The following is a 23,757-nucleotide window of genomic DNA, read 5'->3' on the forward strand; positions in this document are numbered from 1 at the left end:
GACAGAAGTTTTTCCCATTTCCTGCTTATCCTGTGCCTCTGTCTCTTTTCCTGTCATCTTTCTCTCAGGACTGGCTAGCCTGGAGCCTGTTGAAACAGTTTTGTTGTTTTTGAGAGAGAGAGAACAAGCAGGGAGGAGAGTCAGAGAGAGAAGGAGAAGTAGATTCTCTGCTGAGCAGAGAGCCCCATGTGGGGCTCCATCCTGGGACACTGAGATCACAACCCAAACCGAAGGCAGGTACTGACTGAGCCACCCAGGAGCCCCAAAACAGTTTTGTTTTGAGGCATTTTTAAGAAAAGATAATTCTTTGTAAGTCTGTGTACTAGAAGTATCCTGGCAGATCTGGGGTTTAAGGCAGTGTTCCTTGAGGAAGATGGAAATGGATTATGGAAAAAGAGGAGACAGAAATCCATTAGAAAGAGTGTCACCAGCAGTGGCTTCAGATAGTGTCTCAGCCACCTAATTTGGGTGTGATTCATTTTGGGGCCACTTTATTCTTTGAGCCTTGGATCTGGTTTATGCATCTCTCTTTCCCCAGTGTTATTGGAATGTTAAAAGTGCAGCCATAATCCTTTCCTCCTAATGAAACCACTCTTAAACTTTTGATAAAATCTTTACTTCTTCTTCTATAATTATTCTTATGTTCCTGACATTAGAAAATACCTTTTTTTGTTTCCTATTTCTGTGGAATGTCTTTGAATGTGTCCTTGGAAGGCTGGCTGAAGGATGAATATTGGGTGATATTACTGTGCATCAGTTAAATTGTCACTTTGAAAGAGGTGCTTTGAAAAGTACTGCATGCTGCTTTTTTTCTCAGTAGGTGACTAATACTTAGATTGTACATTGTTACTATTAAGTGTATGATCTTTAAAATGGTGCTGAGGGTGAGGATGAGGGAAGACTTCTGAAAAAACAACACTAAGCTTTTCAGAAATTGTCCTGATTTGTGGCTGGGACTTCTCAGCTGCTGCTTTCAGACATAACATTCCTTCTCTTCATTTCCATTTGAAGGAGTCCTTTCTTATCATATCCAGATAGATTTTCTATGGCAGAGTGAGGAACTATCATCAGTCTTCATTCTGATTGACAAACATAGCATGCTAGCTATGTGGGAATAAGAAGTGGTGTCAGATAAGAGGGGAATGGCCTGAATTTTCGTTGAAGACTTTTTTTGGAAGAGTGAATTGATGAAGTGCTTCTGTTTTATTTTGCCTGGAATAAATAAATTCCAACACATTAAAGTTACTTGGAGTTTTGATATAGTTCATTCTACTGGGAAGAACTTAACTTGAGAATTCCTTTGTGACTCACGTTTATTTTGTTAAAGCTAGGAAAAAAAAGTTTTAAATTAATGGGTATTTTGCTAAATGAACTGTACTTCTCAGGAATTTGTAATTGAAACTGTGAAGTGCTATGCAGAAATATAAGATGTTATTAAATATGAAATTCTTCATATATGAACATATATGGATTTTCTTTTTTTTTTAAACTTTTTTTTTTTTTTAAGATTTTTATTTATTTGTTTATTTGACAGACAGAGATCACAAATAGGCAGAGAGGCAGGCACAGAGAGAGGAAGCAGGCTCCCCGCTGAGCAGAGAGCCCTATGCGGGCCTTGATCCCTGGACCCTGAGATCACGACCTGAGCCGAAGGCAGAGGCTCAACCCGCTTAGCCACCGAGGTACCCCTGGGATGGATTTTCTTATGGGAATCTTTAATTTTAAATACCATGTGTTTGGAAGGCCAGATCATCTTTACTACCCTTATTATTTAATCCTGGCAGATGAATTTTTCTCCCCCCTCCTTTTTTTGTAAAAACGGGTCTATTTCATAATAACAGCAACAATAATAGATCCATAGATACATTCTTAATCGATGGCCTACATCAGTTTTGTGTTTGTCATCGTATCTTTGGCACTTTCCACAGTACCTGGTAGTAGCAGGCACGCAGTTATTGTTGCATGGACAGTGTTGGTAATTGTTAATTGCAGAATAATTAATCATTTGTTATTTTATGTGGTAATAGTTTAATTGGAATTGTTTTTAAAGTTACACTAAAGGGCGCCTGGGTGGCTCAGTGGGTTAAGCCGCTGCCTTCAGCTCAGGTCATGATCTCGGGGTCCTGGGATCGAGTCCCACATTGGGCTCTCTGTCAGTGGGGAGCCTGCTCCCTTCCTCTCTCTCTGCCTGCCTCTCTGCCTACTTGTGATCTCTCTCTGTCTAATAAATAAATAAAATTAAAAAAAAATAAAGTTACACTAAAAAGCCAATTTATCTTTGCAAGTTTAAGGTTCCGTGTTAAAATTTCTTGAATATGTTGTTTCAAAGCTTTAGAATGAATGACTTTGCTGAACTCTTTTTTGCTCTGTGTTGGAAATAAGTTTTAGAAATAGCTATAGTAATTTTAAACTGTTAAGTAGAATTATTGCTGACTGCAGTTTTTCTGAGGCTAATGTTATAACACATTCTTTTTTTTTTTAGACTTATTTATTTTATAGATAGTGTGTCCGTGTGAGCATGGGAGCAGGGGTGGGGAGGGTAAGCAGAGGGAAGGGATCTCCAGCAGATTCCTCACCAAGCTTGTAGCCTGAGGCCGGGCTCAATCTCACAATCCTGAGCTGAAATCAAGATTCTGTACTCAACTGACCGAACCCCAAGGTGCCCCTACAACACATTCTTATAGATTGCTGTCTGTGGGTATAACATGATAAGAAAGAATTGGGAGAGGGGCGCCTGGGTGGATCAGTGGGTTAAAGCCTCTGCCTTCGGCTCAGGGTCATGATCCCGGGGTCCTGGGTCCTGGGATCAAGCCCCGCATCGGGCTCTCTGCTGAGCAGAGAGCCTGCTTCCTCCTCTCTCTCTGCCTGCCTGTCTGCCTACTTGTGATCTCTGTCAAATAAATAAATAAAATCTTTAAAAAAAAGAGAAAGAAAGAATTGGGAGGTTTAATGATTAGTATAAATTTAAATATTCTAAAATTTGTTGGAATAATTTGATAGGAAAATGTATTTGGTGACTAATTTATATGTAAATACACAAATATAATTTTTCTAAAAGTGAATATGTAAAGGAGCTTTAAAATAGTACAAAGAGGGGCGCGTGGGTGGCTCAGTGGGTTAAGCCTCTGCCTTCGGATCATGTCATGATCTCAGGGTCCTGGGATCGAGCCCCACATCGGGCTCTCTGTTGAGCAGGGAGCCTGTTTCCCTTTCTTTCTCTGCCTGCCTCTCTGTCTACTTGTGATCTCTGTTGAAGAGATAAAGTCTTTAAAAAACAAACAAATAAATAAATAAAATGGTACAAAGAGAAACATCCTAAGTAAATTCTGTTTCTGTTTATTCTGTTTATTTCAGGGCCAAACACGGTGAAATCACATTTCACAGTTAAAACACTATTAAGAAGACATTATGGGGACTCCTGGTTCTGGAAGGAAAAGGACGCCTATAAAAGACCGATTTTCTGCAGAAGATGAAGCTTTGAGTAACATTGCCAGAGAGGTGTGTCTGGAAAACCCCCTCTCAACATTGAGTTGCACAGTTGGAAACGTAAAAGTGCTAGGGGGAGGAGGTATATATAGGCTTTCATTTACTGAGCAGATTTTAGAATGCTTACTTGTGAATAAGATGTTGAATCTGACCTCTAAATACTGTATTAGAATAGAATATAGTTATTTGGATATCTGTTCCTCTTACCGAAAAATTAACTTTTCATTTTATTTTTTGTGGATCACTTTGAGGTACCTGTAATGTTTTGAAATTTATAATGAATCTTTAGTATTAAAATTTCTATGGTAATTAGAATGTAGAAAATATGATAACTGTATTATTGAAACACTCATGGGCTATACAGTTAGCATATTCAAGGAGGCACTGTATAAATGTTGATAGAAAGAGGCCTTACTTGGTGTCTGCCCAGATTCAGTTATTTTAGCTGTTTTTTGAAATACTGCAGTGGAATTTTTATGTTTAACTTTCAGCTAGCACCAGAGCTTCTGGAGCATTTTTGTTTTGGTTTGTTGACAACTCAGAAGAAAGAAGGAAATGGAGAGGGTTGTCACCTGTTGAATCATTGGCAACATTTCCTGTTGCATATTGGAAATTTAAGATAACTCCCAGCTGTGATTTCTTAGTGAGGTGCCAACTTTGTTTCAGACTCTGACTCTATCTGCAGCTGCAGACCTGACCATAAATTAATCTGGTACAAGAATTGGTTAGAGCATTATTAAATTATATTCTTTTTGTGAAGATTAGTCCCTCACCACTTCCTCTTTGTTATTCTTAGTAAATAGCTCATTTAGGACTGGTGCTATTTCCTTTTTTGACATATTATACAGTCTTTTTTTGATCTAGCTCATTGTTACATTTTTCCTCTGGTAAGCTACTCAGTTAGCTTTTGAATTGGATGTCAAATTCTGTAGAGGGATGTTTGAAGCAAAGAAAAGTTGTCTAACAACTATTGACAAGCTTATGATACTTTAACAAAATCACTTTTAAAAAATCAAGTTGAGATATTTTCAGATAAGAGGGTAAAAGATACTTTTTTTTTTTTTTTTTTAAAGATTTTATTTATTTATTTGGCAGAGATCACAAGTAGGTAGAGAGGCAGGTGGAGAGAGAGAGAGGAGGAAGCAGGCTCCCTGTGGAGCAGAGAGCCCAACATGGGGCTCGATCCCAGGACCTTGGGATCATGACCTGAGCCGAAGGCAGAGGCTTTAACCCACTGAGTCACCCAGAGGCCCCTAAAAGATACTTTAAAATGAAGTGAAAATGAGATACAAGGATCTTAAATATTTGCACAAATGAAGCATTTTGGAAGCCTATGTTTGGAAACATAGTTTTATTTGAAAAGTAAAACTACTCAAAGTGTTCACTTCCCAAATTAGAGGGATTTACCCAGATTTCTATAAAGATAGAAAATGTTGGTACCTTCTCGGCTTTTTTGTACTAAGTATTTGAACTCTTTTTGGATTTATGATGCTTTGTTTGCAAAAGTGGGTGTATTCTAAACATTTAACACTTGAGTGCTTTCTGTGCGACAAATGCTTCTACGCATTTAAGCTGCATTAATTCATTTAATCTTCACAAAATTCCGAGATTGGTTTTATTATCTCCATTTTAACAAAGAAACCATTGCACAGAAAAGTTAAGCATCTTTCCTAAGGTCACACAGCCAGAAAATAGCAGAGCTTGGTTTCGATCACGTGAAGTTTAGCTCCAAGGTCTTAGCATTTAACTGCTTGCTGTGCTGTTTCTCAGTATTCTCCAACTCCCCCATTAATAGTTTGTTTTTTGGTAACTATTCATGACTTTGAAAGCACTTGCCCGTTTTGATTCTCACAATAACCTTGTGAGTTAGGAAGGATATGTATTACTATTAGCCTTATTTACAGATGAGGAAACAGACAAAGCTGAGAGATAAAAGTCTAAAAGATATCAGAGCTGGGGTTCTAATTCAGCTACTTAAAACCATTGTTTATTCTGCTGTCCCATACTGTTTCCAGAAGAGGCTGGCTTTGGAGAGTTTTAAGTGTGGCTTTGAATCCTGCCTCAACTAGTTTCTTGTTGAGTAATTTTGTTAAGTAATTCTTATGGACTCCAGTTTCCTCATTTGTAAAATGGGAATAATATTGTCTTCATGTACTATATGGCTGTTGTGATGATTAAAGGACACAAAGCATGTAAACCTTTATCCTAGCGTTAGGTTTGCAGTGGGCTATTTTGTTGCCTAGTAATAAGTTGGAATTGAAAGTGATACTAGAAATTTAAAAAGATATTTATTAAGATAGGTGTTCTAAAACATGGTTGATCACCAGACTCCCTCAGGGAACTTTTAAAGTGTGCAGAGTCCCTGGCATTTCTTGTACTTGCTAAATCAGAATCTGTGGGAGTTGAGCTCAGAAACCTGTATTTAAGCGCATGTGCGATTGTGCATGCACACTGACACACAGACACACAAGCAGTTTTCTTCCTGGGGGATCTTCATGGCCAGTCAGATTTGGGAACCATGAAACAAATGCAGAGAAGAAAAAACAACAACACAACAACAACAACAAAAACAAAACAGAAACAAAATACAGAAGAGATCTTATCCTGGATAGTCAGCTTTTTATACCTACAGCTTTTTATACCTTTTTATACCTGTAGGTATAAAAAATTATTATTTTGCTATGAAATAACTTAGATTAATACAGTTATTAAATCACAATTTATAGTATAATAATAAAAATTATTATAAAAGGATTTAAAAGGAGAGTATTTTTAGTTTTTATTTTTATTTTCAGAGCTCTGAATATGAATATGAATATTTTTATTTTCAGAGCTCTGAATATGAATATGCCAACTCTTCATAACCTGGTCAAAAGGCTCAGCCTAACCTTCAATATGAAAGGGCCAATTTTTATTAAGGTTCAAATTATTTATTTGTGTGATGTAGTAGTTTCAAAACTAAAGTTTGAAAACTTTAGAGGAAATAGAGTTAGCAGTTTTAAAATAATTCCTTCATATATTTCTTGTGATTCTTTTTTTCTTGAAAGTTTTCATAACAATTCTCAATTGTTCATTCATACATTACATGGTTGACATTTGCACATCACCCCTAGACTTTATTTTCTCCCATATGATCATCCCTTTCACAAAAAAACATCCCTGAAGAGGAAGAAACCAAACAGAATAGAACCCCCATAGTGATTAAAGAGGACAAATAGCTTAATCCCCCCTTTAATTTTAAATCTCAACAGCTTAGTTTGTCTTTCTCACTTCAAATTGTTTTTTTTTTTTTTTGAGGTAGACAGGGAATACCATAAATAAAAATAACCTCTTTTTCCTCCTGCTTACTATTTGCTCAGGTTTCTTTGCTCCTCATTTGGCCCCCAGTCAGGGAACTAGAGGGAATGAGAAGGAAAAGAAACAATTCTGCAAATTGGATAATTTACAGGCTAAAATAAGGAACTGAGTACGTAAAAAAAAAAGTACTAAAATACGGAACTGAGTTATGTATGGTAAAACATACATAACATAAAACTTACCTTACCCATGTTTACAAGTGTGGGATTCTGTGGCCTTAAGTGCATTCATATTGTTGTGCAACCATTATCACCACCCATCTACAGAAGTCTTCATTTTTGATGACCTGTGTACATTTATAAAAGATGTTTGGGTGTTTGAAGACTGCTCTGTGAAGTCAGGAATGTGGATGGATTTAGAAGCCCTGTCCTGTCTGTAATGGGCATGTTGCTCTCTGTTGGGGGAGCATGGGCTATCATAGCTCTTGGAAGAGTTCAGAGGAGCTGTGTCAGAAGGGATCACCAGCAAGTCTTCTCGGATGTCAGAGGACCAATCTGCATGCCTTTTTTTCCTTCTTGCTTGTTCGGCTTTGCTTGTTCCACAGGTTTGGGGGAAATGCAATTAGAGAGTTGACTTTAAGTGAAACTTACCTGAAAGCACAAAGTGTTTCAAATTGGGAACCTTTAGGCATCTAGCTTTCCAAAGGAGAAAGATGAGGGTAGCATGGAAGCTGTTTAAGCCGCCTTACTACAGGTAGTTTGACAAATATCATGGTGACTGTTACCAGGAAAAGAAATTAAGCCTTTTGAAGGGGTAGTGAACAGTCTTTTTAAGGCATCACACAAGCCTGGAATATTAATGATTTCCTTGTTTTAGAGCCGCGTATATGAATGTACATCTCTCCAAATGGAAGTTATCAGAATGTTGCTTATTTTTGGACCTTATGATCTGAAAGTCCTTGTAGCTCTAAAATTTGGTGAGTTCCCTTATGATTCAGGACCCAAAGAGATTCATGTTCATAATGTGCAGTTCTCTCAAATCTAAAGGATCAATGAAAAGCATAGAAATTGATCATCTTTTATAGGAATTGGAGTTTAGCAAATGGAGTGTTCAGAGACTTGTTGTTGAGCAGAATGTTCATATAGACATAGACATAGTAGGTACATACACTTACTAGTAATAAAGAAGAAAGGAAGCTTTTGTGGCTTTTTGACATTTGTGGCTGCTAGGGCTTTCAGATTTATTTGTTTATTTATTTATTTATTTATTAAAGATTTTATTTATTTATCTGTCAAAGAGAGAGCGAGAGTGAGCACAGGCAGACAGAGTGGAAGGCAGAGTCAGAGGGAGAAGCAGGCTCCCTGCAGAGCAAGGAGCCCGATGTGGGACTCGATCCCAGGATGCCGGGACCATGACCTGAGCCGAAGGCAGCTGCTTAACCAACTGAGCCACCCAGGTGTCCCTCAGATTTCATTTAAAAATATTTATTTATTTATTGAGAAAGAGAGAGAGAGAGTTGGGGAGAGGGCAGAGTGGAGGGAGAGAAGGAGAATCCTCAAGTAGACTGGTATCATGGAACTGGATATCATGACCTGAGCCAAAATCAAGAGTCACTTAACTGAGCCATCCAGGCACCCCCAGAGTTCATTTTTCAAAATAGCTTTATTGAGATAAATTTTATCCATTGAAATATACAAATCAATGGATTTTGGTATTTTGCAATATTAATTTTTTAAAAGTTGTGATTATAGTATGTATAACAAAATTTGCCATTTAAATTATGTTTTCAGACTACGGTTCAGTGGCATTCATTGCATTTACAATGTTGTGCAACCATCACCACTGTCTGTTTCTAAATAGTGATGAAAATCTGTTCTTTTCATCACCCCAGACAGAAACTCTGTAACCATTAAGTAAGAACTCCCATTATCCCCCTCTGCCAGATCCGGGTGAATTTTAATCTGCTTTATGTCTCTATGAATTTGTCTAATTCTGAATATTCCATACAAGCAGAATTACACAGTATTTTTCCTTTTGTATCTGGCTTTTTTCTCTTAGTGTAATGACTGCAAGATTCATCTATGTTGTAGCATGTTTTAGAACTTGATTCCTCACTCCCCCACCTTAACTTCTTTCCTTTTTTAAGATTGAATAATTTTCCACTGTATGAATATATTACATTTTGTTTATCCATTTATCTGTTGATGGATACTTTGTTGGATTTCATTTTGCTGTCTGTGGAAGTAACAGCCATCCCAGGCATCTAGCAGTGAAAACCAGAAGTTTTTGCAGGCTTTGATTATGTATCAGCAGCCTGAACAGAAGGATACGAAGACAAGAATTGGGCTTAGTTTAAAAGATACTGTCTAGTGTTAATGTTTTGTGGGACGATAACCATGATAGTTTGGTATAACTAATGATTTCATAGTTATCTCACTATTTTACTTGGTTATTTATTCATTTTTAGGGCATGGTAAATTAAGGATAAAAAACTTGGTACAGATAGCAGCTTTTAAAATGCAAAGAATCACCATAATCCCAATATATATGGGTGTTAATACCATCTTTCATTTAAGACTAGAGGTTAAATTTGCAACGATGTGGATGGAACTAGAGGGTATTATGCTTAGCGAATTAAGTCAGTTGGAGAAAGACAACTATCATATGATCTCCCTGATAAGAGGCAGTGGAGATGCAGTGTGGGGGGATTGGGGTAGGAAAAGAATAAATGAAACAAGATGGGATCGGGAGGAAGACAAACTATAAGACACTCTTAATCTCACAAAACAAACTGAGGGTGGCCTGGGGGAGCGGGGTAGGGAGAGGGTAATGGGGTTATGGACATTGGGGAGGGTATGTGCTATGGTGAGTGCTGTGAAGTGTGTAAACCTGGCGACTCAGACCTGTACCCCTGGGGCTAATAATACATTATATGTCTATTAAGAAAAAAAAGAATAGAGGTTAAAAGGGTGCCTGGGTTGCTCATTTGGTTAAGCATTCAACTGTTGGGTCTCGGCTAAGGTCTTAATCTCAGGGTCATGAGTTTAAATCCTGTACTGGGCTCATGCGGGGTGTGGAGCCCTAAAAAAAAAAAAAAAAAAAAAAAAAAGGAAAAGAAAAGAAAGGAAAAAAGGAATAGAGTTTTAAAAAACTGCACAAATTTTGAATGTCATTCATTCAGTAGATGTTTTTTGAGCATCTGTTCTTTGCAGGTGCTGTGTCAGATGTGAGGGATAGGTGGTGGACAGGTCTATCATAGTCCTTGCCCTCATGGAGCTTAGAGTCTATAGGGAGAAATAGACATTAAATAAAGAATTATAGAATGGACTAGTTGTTCAGTTTTCAGTTCCCTTTTTTCTTCAAAATTAATGTCTACATTTAACATGATAATTTCTGTCTTGAAAGCTACGATTGTCAGTGTACCTCACAGTGGCATTCTTAGAATTGAGGAAATATAGTAATCTATTTATTTACAACTGTGTTAAGTGCTTTGAATGGACAGTAAATGATCTTATTAAAAAGTGTGTGATGGGGGACTTGACATGTTTGGGGTCTTTGGGAAGGCAACTGAGTTCTGAAGGGTGAATGGAATTATTCAGGGGAAAGAGTTGTTAGATGTGGGAAAGAGTTTTTCAGTCAGAGGAAGAATGTGTGACAAGGTTTTGAGCCTGAATGAGTGTGGAGAATTTGAGGAATAATAACAACAGCTAACATGTACTGATTACTGAGCTCATATTAGGTACCAATTACTGTCCTAAGTTCTTTATCGATTATGAATGCCAGGCATGGAGAAGTAAAGTAATTTGCCCAAGGTCACAAAGCTAGAAGGGTAAGGCTGAAATTTGTGTTTAGGCTCTTCTGCTTGTAAACTGCTATGCCTCCTGTGAGATCACTGTTAACACTAACATGCACAGCAAGGAGGAGGGAAACCAGAGAGGTAGGCAGGAGGCAGATCATTTAAGCCAGTGGTTCTCAACCCTGGATGATTTTGTCCCCCACAGGACATTTGGCAATGTGTGGAGATATTTTTGTCTGTCATAACCGGAGGAAGGGTGTGCTACTGGCGTTTGTGAGTAGAGACCAGGGATGCTCATACGTATCTTACATTGCACAGGACAGCCCCCCACAACAAAGAATTATCTGGCCCAAATAGTCAATAGTTGAGAAGCCTGTTACAGTTTTTATAGACTGTATTTAGGATTTGGTCTGTGTCCTAAGAACAATGTAAAAACATTGAAGTCTTTTATTAGGGGTATGACATGATCAGATCTGTGCCTTAAAAGGCTGACGTTAGTGCAGATTAGAGATTATAACAGGTTATTAGTGGATGCGGGGAGATGAGTTGTGAGACTTGCAGAGGCAGTGGGGGCGTGGCCCAGAGGGATGGCAGTGGGGAGGGTGAGAGATAGTTGGGATGGAGAAGTAGTCAGTGTTCAATGAGTGGCTGTGTTTGGGTAGTAGAGAGGGGAAAGTTTGGATTGTGCCTCTGGGTGGTGGTAGGGAACATTTGAATGGGCAGGAGTCTTGGAGAGGGAGGACCATGGATTTATGTTGTATGTGTTGTATTTAAGGTGCCTATGAAGCATCTAAGTGGAGACTGAAGAGGCAGTTTGTGAATATGGATCAAGAATTCTAAGAAGTCTTGGGGCACCTGGGTGGCTCAGTGGGTTAAGCCTCTGCCTTCGGCTCAGGTCATGATCCCAGGGTCCTGGGATCGAGCCCCGCATCGGGCTCTCTGCTCAGCAGGGAAGCCTGCTTCCTCCTCACTCTCTGCCTTCCTCTCTGCCTACTTGTGATCTCTCTCTCTGTCAAATAAATAAATAAAATATTTAAAAAAAAAGAATTCTAAGAAGTCTGGACTGTAAATAAAAATTGAGACCTGTGAGCATGTAGAAGAAGGTGATTAAAATCATTAGTGTGGATGAAATTTACCTAGGGGAGAAGTGTAGAGTTGAAAATAGTCACTCCTCAGGCTGAGTCCTACAGTACTCCAGGATTTCAAGGTCAAATCTTGGGTCCTTCTTAATTTTGACACTTTTTTGGTCATCCTTTTGTGCTTGGTTCAGATTGTTCTATGCAAATCGGACTTGTCTGGAACGCTACTCCACAGGAGGCATAATTACTCTTATTTAAAATACTTTTGAGTGTTCTCAGTGGTGATACACAAAAATTTATAAAAAATTATGTAAATCAATTTCTTAGAGTTATGAAGAGTGACTTATTTAATTTCTCCCCAGTTAAAATTCAAAGTACAAATTAGACAGAGTGTTTGAAAGAGTAAATTTAAGTTGTTGTTTTTAGTCATTTAGAATTCCTTGAAGTGGCATTAGTGCATGAATTCAGCCAATTCCCACTGTGTGCAGACCTTTCTCCATTTTTTTCCCCATTCACTCCTAGAACTAAGTTAGAGCCCTGACTCTGTGATGGCCAGCATCACTCTGAATATCCTGCTTTTCCTTGATTTGTTCCTCTAACCAGAATTAACAAGACTGAATTTTGTGTGATTGAAGAACACTGGTATAGCATTCAGTTCTTACAGTCTTCACCATTCCTGTGACTTAGAGGAATTTAGAGAAAAACATTCAAATAGCACATCAGTAACCTAAATATGAAGACATTTTTGGCATCACCCTTTTTGTTCCCCCAAAGTATTTCTGTGGGAACTATGATTCATATTTTCCCTTTTGGTTAGATATGTCACTGCAGATCCAGAATTTCCATTCTTCTGAGCTGTGTATTTATTAGGTTGTGTTCAAGTCTGTAATCTTAAATTTCCTCTCTCATTCCAAAAGAGTATTTTGCTATCAAAAGGTCTCTGAGTAAAAGGAAGATTTAGTTGTTTGACATCAAAAGAAAATGGCTTATGGGGGCGTGGGTGGCTCAGTGGGTTGGGCTTCTGCCTTAGGCTCTGGTCATGGTCTCCAGGTCCTGGGATCGAGCCCCACAAATGGGCTCTCTACTCGGCCGGAAGCCTGCTTCCCCCTCCCTGCCTGCCTCTGTGCCTCCTTGTGACTTCTCTTTCTGTCAAATGAATAAATAAAATCTTAAAAAAAAAAAAAAAAAGAAAAAGAAAATGGCTTAAAATACCTAGATTTTTATCTAATTCATATAGGTGTTTGTACTAAAAAAAATTTATATAGTTGGCTTATGACTACCAGAAGCTTTTTAAAAAGTAGTTAACCATAATTATAATGTAAGATCTAATTAAGAAAAATGGTACCTGAGATTTTCTACTAAAGGGAAGTTGCTAAGAAGTTGAATAATGACTTTGTTAGTCTGGAAACCATAGCAACACTATAAATATTATGTCTCTTAATTTGTGTTTCAGGGTTCTTTTGGCATGAGTGTCATGGAAAAATAAACAAAATTAAACACAGTAAACTCTGAGCCTTAGCTACCTGAATTAGTCATTTTCCTTGAATGTTTCACTTTCTAGAACTTTGTATTACACATTTCTTGAAATTAAAGCATAGTCTGTAAAGATACAGATTATTTTTTGTATTTCTTACTTACACCAGTTGCATGGGTTTTATACATACAAGCTGGCAGCTCTGTACTTGGCTTGATTAAGTGTGTTTCTGTCAAATTATGAAACTTAAAATTTTTTAAAAACATTTATTTATTTTAGAGGGAGAGTGAGCACGCATATGGCAGGGGGAAGGGAGAGGAAGAGAAATCCTCAAGCAGACTTCCCACTGGGCATGGAGCTGACACGGGGCTAGATCCCAGGACCCTTAGATCATGACCTGAGCCTAAATCAAGAGTTAGCAGCTTAATCTACTGAGCCACCCAGGAGCCCCTCAAATTATGAAATTTTAATTTGCCTCTCTTGAAAAGTGTTAAAAGATCACAGTAGGACAGAATTTTAAAGCTAGAGGTTTCCATTTTTTTAAAGGCATTTGAGTGTGTGTTTTCATGTACTTCTCATTGAAAATATTAAAGGCAGGAATGTTTTGATAATAGTTTAACTACCCAAGAGTCTCCCACTCAACATTAACTGATATCAGTGTTTTGTGATAATTGCTTCAGGTTAAAAAAGATAAAGAAGGGAGAAAGACAACATTATAAACAAAGTTTAGGACCCCTTTTTTTACTCCTAGGCTTCACTTTTCACCCTCCTTTACCCAACAGTGAACCACTATAATAAAATCATAAGATTTCCTTCCTGTCTGTGTTCAAAAAGTTCGACTGCATATCTCCCTAAAGTGTTTTATGCGTTTTTGTGTATTGTTTTCTAAGTGCTCAATAGGCATGTGGGTGTGAAACAAGTAGAACCATGTGAGAAGCGGCCAGAATAAGTTTAGTATGGCTGGAGAGAGGTTGGGGAATGGGAGGAGATGATGCTGGAGAGACGGTTGTAGGGCCAGTCATGAAGGGGTTTGTGTGCTGAGGAGTTTAAATCTGATTTTGGAAGCTGTGGAGGAGCTATTGAAGAGTACAAGATTTTTCAGATTTGATTTGTAGCACAGTTGCTTTAGCTACCATATGAAGAATGACTGGTAGGAGGCAGAGAACTAGCTAGGAAGCTGCTGTGGTCATCTTGGCAAGAAGTGCTGAGAGCCTGAATTAAGGCAGTAATAGTGAGAATGGAGAGGAAAGTTTGGGTGGCAAGAATAGTAAAGAGAGAATCTTGAAGAGAGCTATGTAGTTGAGGTTTGGTGAGTAAATGTTGGGGGAGGGTAAAAAAGAAGGAGGAGACTTACGATGATTCTTCATCTCAGTTTTTGGGTAACTTGATAGTTACCAAGGAATATGAAGAGGAATAGGAAGTTGAAGGGAAAGATTATAAATCCAATTTGTGATACATTGAGTCTGAGGTTCCAGTGGGACCTCAAATAGCCAGTTGGATCAGGACTGTGGGAGAGAAGTCTGAGTTGGACATAAAAATTTGCAGATAATCAGTATCAAGGCAGAGGGTGGGGGGAGGGAGGTGGAGCATGGAGTGAAAAGCGAGATCAAGCCAGAAACTTTGGAGCTTTGGACCTCATGATAAATTCAGAGGAAGAGAGGTTGAAGAGTCAGGGGTAAAAGTGGGCAATTAGTATTGCAGATAGCCAAGAGATGAAAATTTTAAAAAGCAATTGAGTGGTTAGGGATTTTGGAAGCCCAGAAGGGACAAGTGAGGTATAAGAATAGAAAAATCCTATTGGGTTTGGTAGTTAGAGGTCATTAGTGACTTGCAGGAGCAATTTCAGTAAATTGATTTGGGCAGAAGCCAGAATGCAGTCACATGGAGAAAGTGGGAAGTGAGGAAGAGGTGTAAGAAAATTTGACTATGAAAGAAGACAAGGCAGAATAGAACCAGGATGGGATTGTTTGTTTTTATTTGTTTTTGAATGATGAGAGGGAGTTTGAACCTATATAATGAGAAGAACAAGCCAATAGACGAGAGAGTAAAGATGGAGAACAGAAATCACATAGTTGAGGCAAGATCCTTGGGGAAGATGGATTTCACATCATTGCATGGAATGTGTGTATGTGTGTATATGTGTATGTGTGTGTCTCAGGAGGGATATGTTTATATATGTTTTATATTTAAGTTGCATGTCTTATAATTCTCTTGTCTTTGAATCTTAAGATGATGGATTCAAAATACCTTTTTTAAAAAGATTTTATTTATTTATTTATTCGTCAGAGAGAGAGAGAGAGAGAGCGTGAGCCTGTGAGTGTACAAGCAGGCAGAGTGGCAGGCAGAGGCAGAGAGAGAAGCAGGCTCCCTGCCGAGCAAGGAGCCTGATGCAGGACTTGATCCCAGGACCCTGGAATCATGACCTGAGCCGAAGGCAGCGGCTTAACTGACTGAGCCACCTAGGCACCTCTCTTTTTTTCTTTTTTTGCAGCCCAGTGTGGGACTTGAACTTACAATCCTGAGCTGAGATTGAGTTGGATGCTTAACTGACTGGCACCTTGACACCCATGTTTGTTTGTTTGTTTGTTTGTTTTAATTTATTTGAAAGAGAGAGAGCACAAGCTGGGGGGATGGGGCAGAGGGAGAGGGAGAAGTAGACTCTCCACTGCGTGGGGTGCCCAATGCAGGGCTCGATCCTAGGACCCTGGGATGATGACCTTAGCCAAAGGCAGACAGTCAACGCACTGAGCCACCCAGGCACCCCAACAGGATTGGTTTCAGTTGAGTTTCTTATTTGGAATGCCACTGGGAGCTACAGTGAGTTTGTTTTAGCTTGTTCTCCTAGGTTTATTTTACCAAAAGAGTAGCAGAATCCAAATTTGTGTAAGGATACTTTTGGGCATTGGACACCACAAAATACATTATGGCTAATTGTATTTTATTTTGGGATGTTTTACTTGTTCCTTGGCGTTTCAGGCAGAGTAATTTAACAGTATGTAGCATGCAATAGCAAGGGTAGGAGGAGAGTGGGAATGGAGAAAGTGAAGTTAGAATTAGGAAGTGAAGTATGCTAGCTGGAAGTGGTAAGAACCTGAGAGGGGTGTCTCTTGAAATGGAAATCAAAGGTGATTAGAAATGGAAAATTAATAGATATTGTAAAGGAAGATTTGGTTAGGAAATAGGAGTCCCTGAGACCTTGGATCTTGAACAAGTGTGACAAGAGTTCCATTTCTGGAGATCGGAAGATAGGGAAGAAGAGGTCCCTGCAATCTATGCTTGATTTTTTTTTTTTAAAGATTTTATTTATTTACTTGACAGACAGAGATCACAAGTAGGCAGAGAGGCAGGCAGAGAAAGAGGGGGAAGCAGGCTCCCTGCTGAGCAGAGAGCCCCGATGCAGGGCTTGATCCCAGGACCCTTGGATCATGACCTGAGCTGCAGGCAGAGGCTTTAACCCACTGAGCCACCCAGGTGCCCCTATGTTTGATGTTTTAAAGAACTGCTAAACTGTTGAGAATAGTAGCTGTACCATTTTACCTTCCCAGTGGATAGGATTCTGATTTCTCTACATCTTTGCCAACACTAGTTATTTTCTGTTTAAATTTTTTTAAAAAATTTCAGCCATCTTAATGGGTGTGAAGTATCTCACTGTGGTTTTGATTTGCCTTTCCCTAATGGCTAATGATGTTGAGTATCTTTTTATGTGCTTATTGGCCACTTGTACATCGTCTTTACAGATGTCTATTCAAATCCTTTGTCCATTTTAAAATGGAGTGATTTATATTTTTTATTGCATCTCATCCTTTTCTCTTTTCTGTCTCCCCAAGTATGTATGTATGTATGTATGTATTTATTTATTTTCAAGACCTGATCCATCACCCACCTGTATCAGAGTCATCATCAGGGCTTTTTTTTTTTTTTTTTAAAGATTTTATTTGTTTATTGAATATATATAGAGAGAGCACAAGTAGGCAGAGCAGCAGGCAGAGAGAGAGGGGGAAGCACGTTCCCTGCTGAGCAGAGAGCCTGATGCGGGGCTTGATCCCAGGACCCTGAGATCATGATCTGACCCGAAGGCAGAGGCTTAACCCACTGAGCCGCCCAGATGCCCCCTCCCCCCAAGTTTTTATTTAAATTACAGCTTCCTTGATGTGGCTTCTTCTCTCCCTCTAGTTGTGCAGTTTGTTCTGTCAGTTCTCAGGTCCATTTTATGGGTGTTTAGAATGATTTGGTAGTTACCCAGTTGTGTTCTAGGGATAGGCAAGCATAGGGTCCATGTACTGCCATCTTAGCTTACAAATCCACTTTGTTTTCTTAAATTCCAGAAGAGCATAACACAAAATCCCAATATAAAGGAAAAGCCTTTAATGTACAAGTATTCAAACCATAGTATGTGGTTAGTTCTCAGCTTTCCCAGAAGTTCTTCCTAGAGAATTTAAAAAGTTTTTTATTTGAGAGAGTGATAGAGTGTGCAAGCATGAAGAGGGGAGGTGCAGAGGGAGAGGAAGAGGAAATCTAAAGCAGGCCCCAAGCTCAGTGTGAAGCTGGTTGCGGGGCTCAATCTCATGACCCTGAGATCGTGACCTTAGCCAAAAATCTAGAGTTATATGCTTAACCAACTGAGCCACCCAGCCCTCCCTTCGAAGTTCTTTTTCTTTTCTTTTCTATTTTTTTTTTTTTATATTTATTTATTTGAGAGTGAGAGGGAGAGAGAGAGTATGTGTGCACAGGTGAACATGCAAGTGGAGGGTGGGATAGAGGGATAGAATTTTCAAGCAGACTACACTGTGAGTGGGGAGCCCAGTGTGGGGGCTTAATCCCAGGACCCTGAGATCATGACCTTAGCTGAAACTAAGAGTCCAATGCCCAACTGACTGGCTACCCAGGTGCCCTTAGAAGTTGTTTTTTATTGATCATTGTATGATTGCTAATTATTAGTTATAAAGCAAACAGCCTACAAATTTAGTTTTCTGAATTAATATAACCTAAAGCAGTTTGTTCCAGGGGTGATCAAGTCCCATGATTTTTGCTATTATTTTATTTTTCCATTTGCCCCATAATGGATTTAATTCTATTCAAATATATCTTTACTTTTTTTTTAAATTTTTTATTTTTTATAAACATATATTTTTATCCCTAGGGGTACAGGTCTGTGAATCACCAGGTTTACACACTTCACAGCACTCACCAAAGCACATACCCTCTCCAATGTCCATAATCCCACCCCCTTCTCCCAACCCCCCTCCCGCCAGGAGCGGGGGTTTGTTTTGTGAGATTAAGAGTCACTTATGGTTTGTCTCCCTCCCAATTCCATCTTGTTTCATTGATTCTTCTCCTACCCACTTAAGCCCCCATGTTGCATCACCACTTCCTCATATCAGGGAGATCATATGATAGTTGTCTTTCTCTGCTTGACTTATTTCACTAAGCATGATACGCTCTAGTTCCATCCATGTTGTCGCAAATGGCAAGATTTCATTTCTTTTGATGGCTGCATAGTATTCCATTGTGTATATATACCACATCTTCTTGATCCATTCATCTGTTGATGGACATCTAGGTTCTTTCCATAGTTTGGCTATTGTGGACATTGCTGCTATAAACATTTGGGTGCACGTGCCCCTTTGGATCACTACGTTTGTATCTTTAGGGTAAATACCCAGAAGTGCAATTGCTGGATCATAGGGTAGTTCTATCTTCAACATTTTGAGGAACCTCCATGCTGTTTTCCAGAGTGGCTGCACCAGCTTGCATTCTCACCAACAGTGTAGGAGGGTTCCCCTTTCTCCGCATCCTCGCCAGCATCTGTCATTTCCTGACTTGTTTATTTTAGCCATTCTGACTGGTGTGAGGTGATATCTCATTGTGGTTTTGATTTGTATTTCCCTGATGCCGAGTGATATGGAGCACTTTTTCATGTGTCTGTTGGCCATCTGGATGTCTTCTTTGCAGAAATGTCCTCTGCCCATTTCTTGATTGGATTATTTGTTCTTTGGGTACTTTTTTTTTTTTTTTTTTAAGATTTTATTTATTTGTCAGAGAGAGAGGGAGAGAGAGCGAGCATAGGCAGACAGAATGGCAGGCAGAGACAGAGGGAGAAGCAGGCTCCCTGCTGCGCAAGGAGCCGGATGTGGAACTCGATCCCAGGACACTGGGATCATGACCTGAGCCGAAGGCAGCTGCCCAACCAACTGAGCCACCCAGGCGTCCCTATACCTTTACTTTTTGTGTTATCATTTTCACTGTTCTAAGAAGAATACATTTCTATTCTTATATGATTGTGTATTTCCTTTAATCAGTCTTAATATGCCTAATATTTGAAAGCATAATGATGAGAAAACATTTTTAGAAACAAGTCCATTGACCTACTTGATTTCACAGGTAACTTCTGAACCTGAATTTCCAGTTCCTAAATTTTCCTATTAACTTTATTTCAAAAGTTTGAGTTATATCAGCTTAAAGACTCTACAAGTACTTAAATGAATTAGGCTCCTGAATAATTCTGATTTCATGCCTTATACGAACTTTGACTTTTTTTGTATGGGAAAATACATAACATAATTTACCATTTTAGGGGTGCCTGAGTGGCTCAGTGGGTTAAGCCTCTGCATCGGCTCAGGTCATTGTATCAGGGTCTTAGGATTGAGCCCCACATCAGGCTCTCTCCTTGGCAGGGAGCCTGCTTCCCCCCGACCGCCTGCTTCTCTGCCTGCTTGTGATCTTAACAACATAATTTACCATTTAAATAATCTTTAAGCATACAATTCAGTGGCATTGAGTATATTTACATTGTTGTGCCGCCGGTACTATTCTTCATCTTCGGAACTTTATCATCATCCTGTCTGAAATCGTGTATCCATTAGATGAAAATTCCCCATTTCTCCCTTCCCTCCAGCCCCTTGGAACCACTGTTCAATCTCCTGTGCCCATGCCATTTGATTATTCTAGGTGCCTCAAATACATAGAATCATATAATATTTGTACTTCCACATTTGACTTGTTTCACATAACATAATGTCTTCAAGATTCATCCATGTTTTAACATGTGTCAGAATTTCCTTCCCTCCTGGAATTATATTCTACTGTATAGATATAACACATTTTGTTTATCTATTCATCCATTGATGGACATTGGGTTGTTTGTACTTTTTGGCCATTATGGATAAGGCTGCTTTGAACATTGGCATACAGATACCTGTTTGAGTCTTTACTTTCAGTTCTTTTGTGTATATACCCAGAAATGGACTTATCAGATAAAATGGTGATTCTCTGTTTAACTTTTTTTTTTTTTGCCAACTTTGTTTTAAACTTAATTTTTTGCGATCCTTTATTCTTATGTACCATTTATTTTTTATCTGTGAGTGCGTGTAAAATTAATATGTAGAAATCACGCAGTTGTGTCTGGGGAAAATGCTAGTATTACTACCTAGAAGTATACTTTGTGTATCTATTATTTATTTTAAAATGCATTGGTAGGGGTGCCTGAGTGGTTCAGTTGTTAAATGTCTGCCTTTGGCTCAGGTCATGATCCCAGTCATGATCCCAGGGCTCTGGGATCGAGCCCCACATTGGGCTCCCTGCTGGGTAGGAAAGCCTGCTTTTTCCTCTCCCACTCTCCCTGCTTGTGTTCCCTCTCTCGCTGTGTCTCTCTCTGTCAAAGAAGTGAAAATCTTTAAAAAAATGCATTGGTACAATTATAGAGTACATGTTTTGTCTGCTGGATTAGAATCATTTTTTGCTTTTTGCTCTCTTGCTCTCAGTACTGCTTCAGATATCTGGCAATATGTAGAAAAAATACTAAGATAAACTACTTTTAAATCCTGTTTACCTTATTTAAGCTTGTTTAGTGGCCTTCAGTACCATCTCCAAGGAAGGCATATCTGAGTTTGGATGAAGTTGGCTAAGGAACAAAGGAAAGGGTATTTTTGTGGCTCTGAAGCCCATGTTCTTTCTGTTACACAGCAGCCAGGTTCCCTTTCCTTTTGTTGTGAAAGAAATCAGAGAGTAGATTTCAATTATCATCACTTAGGTTAGGTGAGAGAAAACTGGTGAGCTGTTTTAGCATAGAATGTACAGAATTGGTCATCTATCTTGGAAGGATGAAATGGGCATTCTCGGTACATTTCTAAAGAAGGCTACAGGTACAAAGCTAAAAGTATCCTGGAAATGACAGCCCTACACGTTGCTATAGCTTTGCTGAAACTAAAAAAAAGTTCAAAAATTTTCCCCAGAAAAATGATACTTTGTAATTTAAAAATGTGTTTGCTATCTGCTGAACTTAGCCTTGAAGTATTTTTCTATAAAATGAGAATTCTAGTAAGAAAGCATTGTCTACCTGTAGTCAGAGGGGGAAAGAAGGTATGAACAGCTTTTTGAAAGATAAAAGCCAGTGAAAAATTCATGTGAGAAGATTCATTGCTCTGGTCATGTTATTGTTTAGAGATTGAGGTTGGCAGATACATGTTTAGGGCTTTTGCTATGAAAAGGCCAGCTAGGCAGACTGGGAAAGTGCCAAAATTGGGGTGGTTGAATAAGTGTTAACCCTTAAGCTGCCTCCTCTTAGAAACCTGCTGGGACCTTGCCAGGGAAATCAAATTGCTCTCTCCCGCATGCTCCTTCCCTTAGTGTTGTGGGTCCGTATCTCTCAACTAGATTGAGGACTTCTCTGGGGCAGAGATGTCATCTTACCCTGTATTTTCAGCACCAAATGTAATTGTTTCTGCACAGTAGACCCTTTCAAACATTGACTGAGTCTCTTAACATGAGACTTGGGCATAAATATAACACCAGCTGTTGTAGTTATCAGGGGGAGATCTGAATCAGAGTTAGGATGTGGCCGAGAACAGAGGAAACCACTGTAAGAAATCATTAATTTCATGTGGTACATCTGGCTGTTTCCTTGTTTTATTTCCTCGATGCTTTAGTCCATGGCCTGAAATTCGTTTGTTTATTTAGCAGACATCGATTGAGACTTGGACATTGTGGAGGTGACAGAAGAGTGTAGTTTTGTTTTATATTTTTAATATTTTTTTGAGAGAGAGAGTGAGCACTCTAGTGGGTACAGGGAGGGGCAGAGCGAGAGGGAAAGAGAGAATCTTAAGCAGACTCTGCTGAGTGTGGACCCCCGATGCCGGGCTCTATCTCATGACCCTGAGATCATTACCTGAGTTGGAGAGAGGCTTAACGGAGCACAGTGAAGTCCCGGATGGAGGTAGTAAGTGGCCTGCTGCTGTTTATCTGGATCAAGTCCTGGGAAATCAGGGGGAGATCTGACTGGGAGGAACCTTATTTCTGTTTGAGCTTTTCTTCTCTCTTCTCTTTGTGCTAGTCTTTGGAATTTTGCTTTAACCGCAAGTAATGGGGAGCCAATGGAGGGTTTTACACTACTTAATGGTAAAAATCAGAAACATGTTTTGAAAGGCAGAATGGCAATCCTGTAACTTGTAGAAGGGAATTATAGGGCAGCTTCTGGAGGCAGGTAGATGGATTTGAAGGCAGTTTAAGTAGTGTTCAATCAAGCAAGAGATGAAGTGCGCCTATTGTATAATTTCACTGATATGAAATTTCCAGAATGGGCAAATTTGTAGAGACAGAAATTAGGATTAGTGGTTTCCAGGAGGTGTGAGGAAGGGGAATGAGGAGTGCCTATTAATGGGCATGGGCTTTCTTTTTGGGGTGAGGAACATATCCTGGAATTAGGTGGTAGTGGTAGTTGTGTAACCTTGTGACCATAGTGCTGAAAACCACCAAACTGTCTAGTTATAAGTGGTGAATTTGGTAGTATGTGATTTGCATACCAGTTTAGAAGGAGAAAGATATGAAGAGTTCCTGGAACAGAAACAGCATAATGGCCATGGGGGTGAGAGAAACCTAGCCATAGAGAATTGGCAGTACTCTGAGACTGGATAGTGGCAATGTCCAAAATGAAATAGAGGCTGGTTCTGAAGTTTCTAATTTGTATGATTGAGTTGGTAGAGAAAGACATTTTGGAAGAAGCGAGTTTGCAGAGACATAATGAATTGTGTGAAATGTTTTGCATGTGGAATCAAGGCAAGCAGTTAAAAATAAAGGCCCAGATTTCAGGAGAGACGCTGGGCTAGAACAAAGAAAGGGAGTATACAAGAGCTGACTGAGGGAGTTGCACAGCTGATCAAGAGGGTATCTTGTCCTCCCACCTGCTATGGACAGTTATGTCCCATCTGCTCCTTACCCTCGCAGCTGGTATGCAGGTTGTTGTTGTTTGTAAATAAAGCTGAATCTTTACATTGCATTTCAGGCAGAGGCGAGACTGGCAGCAAAACGGGCTGCCCGGGCTGAAGCGAGAGATATTCGCATGAGAGAACTGGAGCGACAACAAAAAGAGGTAATCAGGGGGGGTGGGGGTGGGGGTATGATCCTAATTTTGTGTTAGTCTCAAATAAATTAATAGTTGGCTAGTTTCCTTCTGAAATAAATCTGATTCCTCTTGAAAAACTGGGAATAGTATAACCTAATGTGTATTTTTTAATAAGCCATTCTGTGTCAGCAAATTAAGTGCAATAGTGCAAACACATAAACAGCTTTTACTATACATGGTAGCAAGTTGTTATGGTATGATAGGTGCTTTACTTATAGTAGCTAAAGTC

At 39.2% G+C, this 23,757-nt stretch overlaps 1 protein-coding gene across 25 annotated transcripts in view; it reads left to right on the forward strand.

Annotated features, from left to right (window-relative positions):
- Window positions 1-23,757, forward strand: part of LRRFIP2 (LRR binding FLII interacting protein 2) — a 107,465-nt gene that overhangs the window by 17,595 nt on the left and 66,113 nt on the right. For 23 of the 25 annotated variants that reach the window (XM_059162112.1, XM_059162111.1, XM_059162116.1 and 20 more), the window contains 2 exons: window positions 3,355-3,498; window positions 23,409-23,495. In XM_059162112.1, coding sequence (XP_059018095.1) covers window positions 3,409-3,498; window positions 23,409-23,495 — 177 coding nt within the window. In that variant the 5' untranslated portion in view covers window positions 3,355-3,408. Of the gene's footprint in view, window positions 1-1,566; window positions 1,683-3,354; window positions 3,499-23,408; window positions 23,496-23,757 lie in introns of those variants that run through there. The other 2 variants (XM_059162114.1, XM_059162127.1) reach the window with 2 other exon arrangements.

The sequence above is a fragment of the Mustela lutreola genome, chromosome 2, assembly GCF_030435805.1.
Source record: "Mustela lutreola isolate mMusLut2 chromosome 2, mMusLut2.pri, whole genome shotgun sequence".
NCBI classification, from domain to species: Eukaryota; Metazoa; Chordata; class Mammalia; order Carnivora; family Mustelidae; genus Mustela; species Mustela lutreola.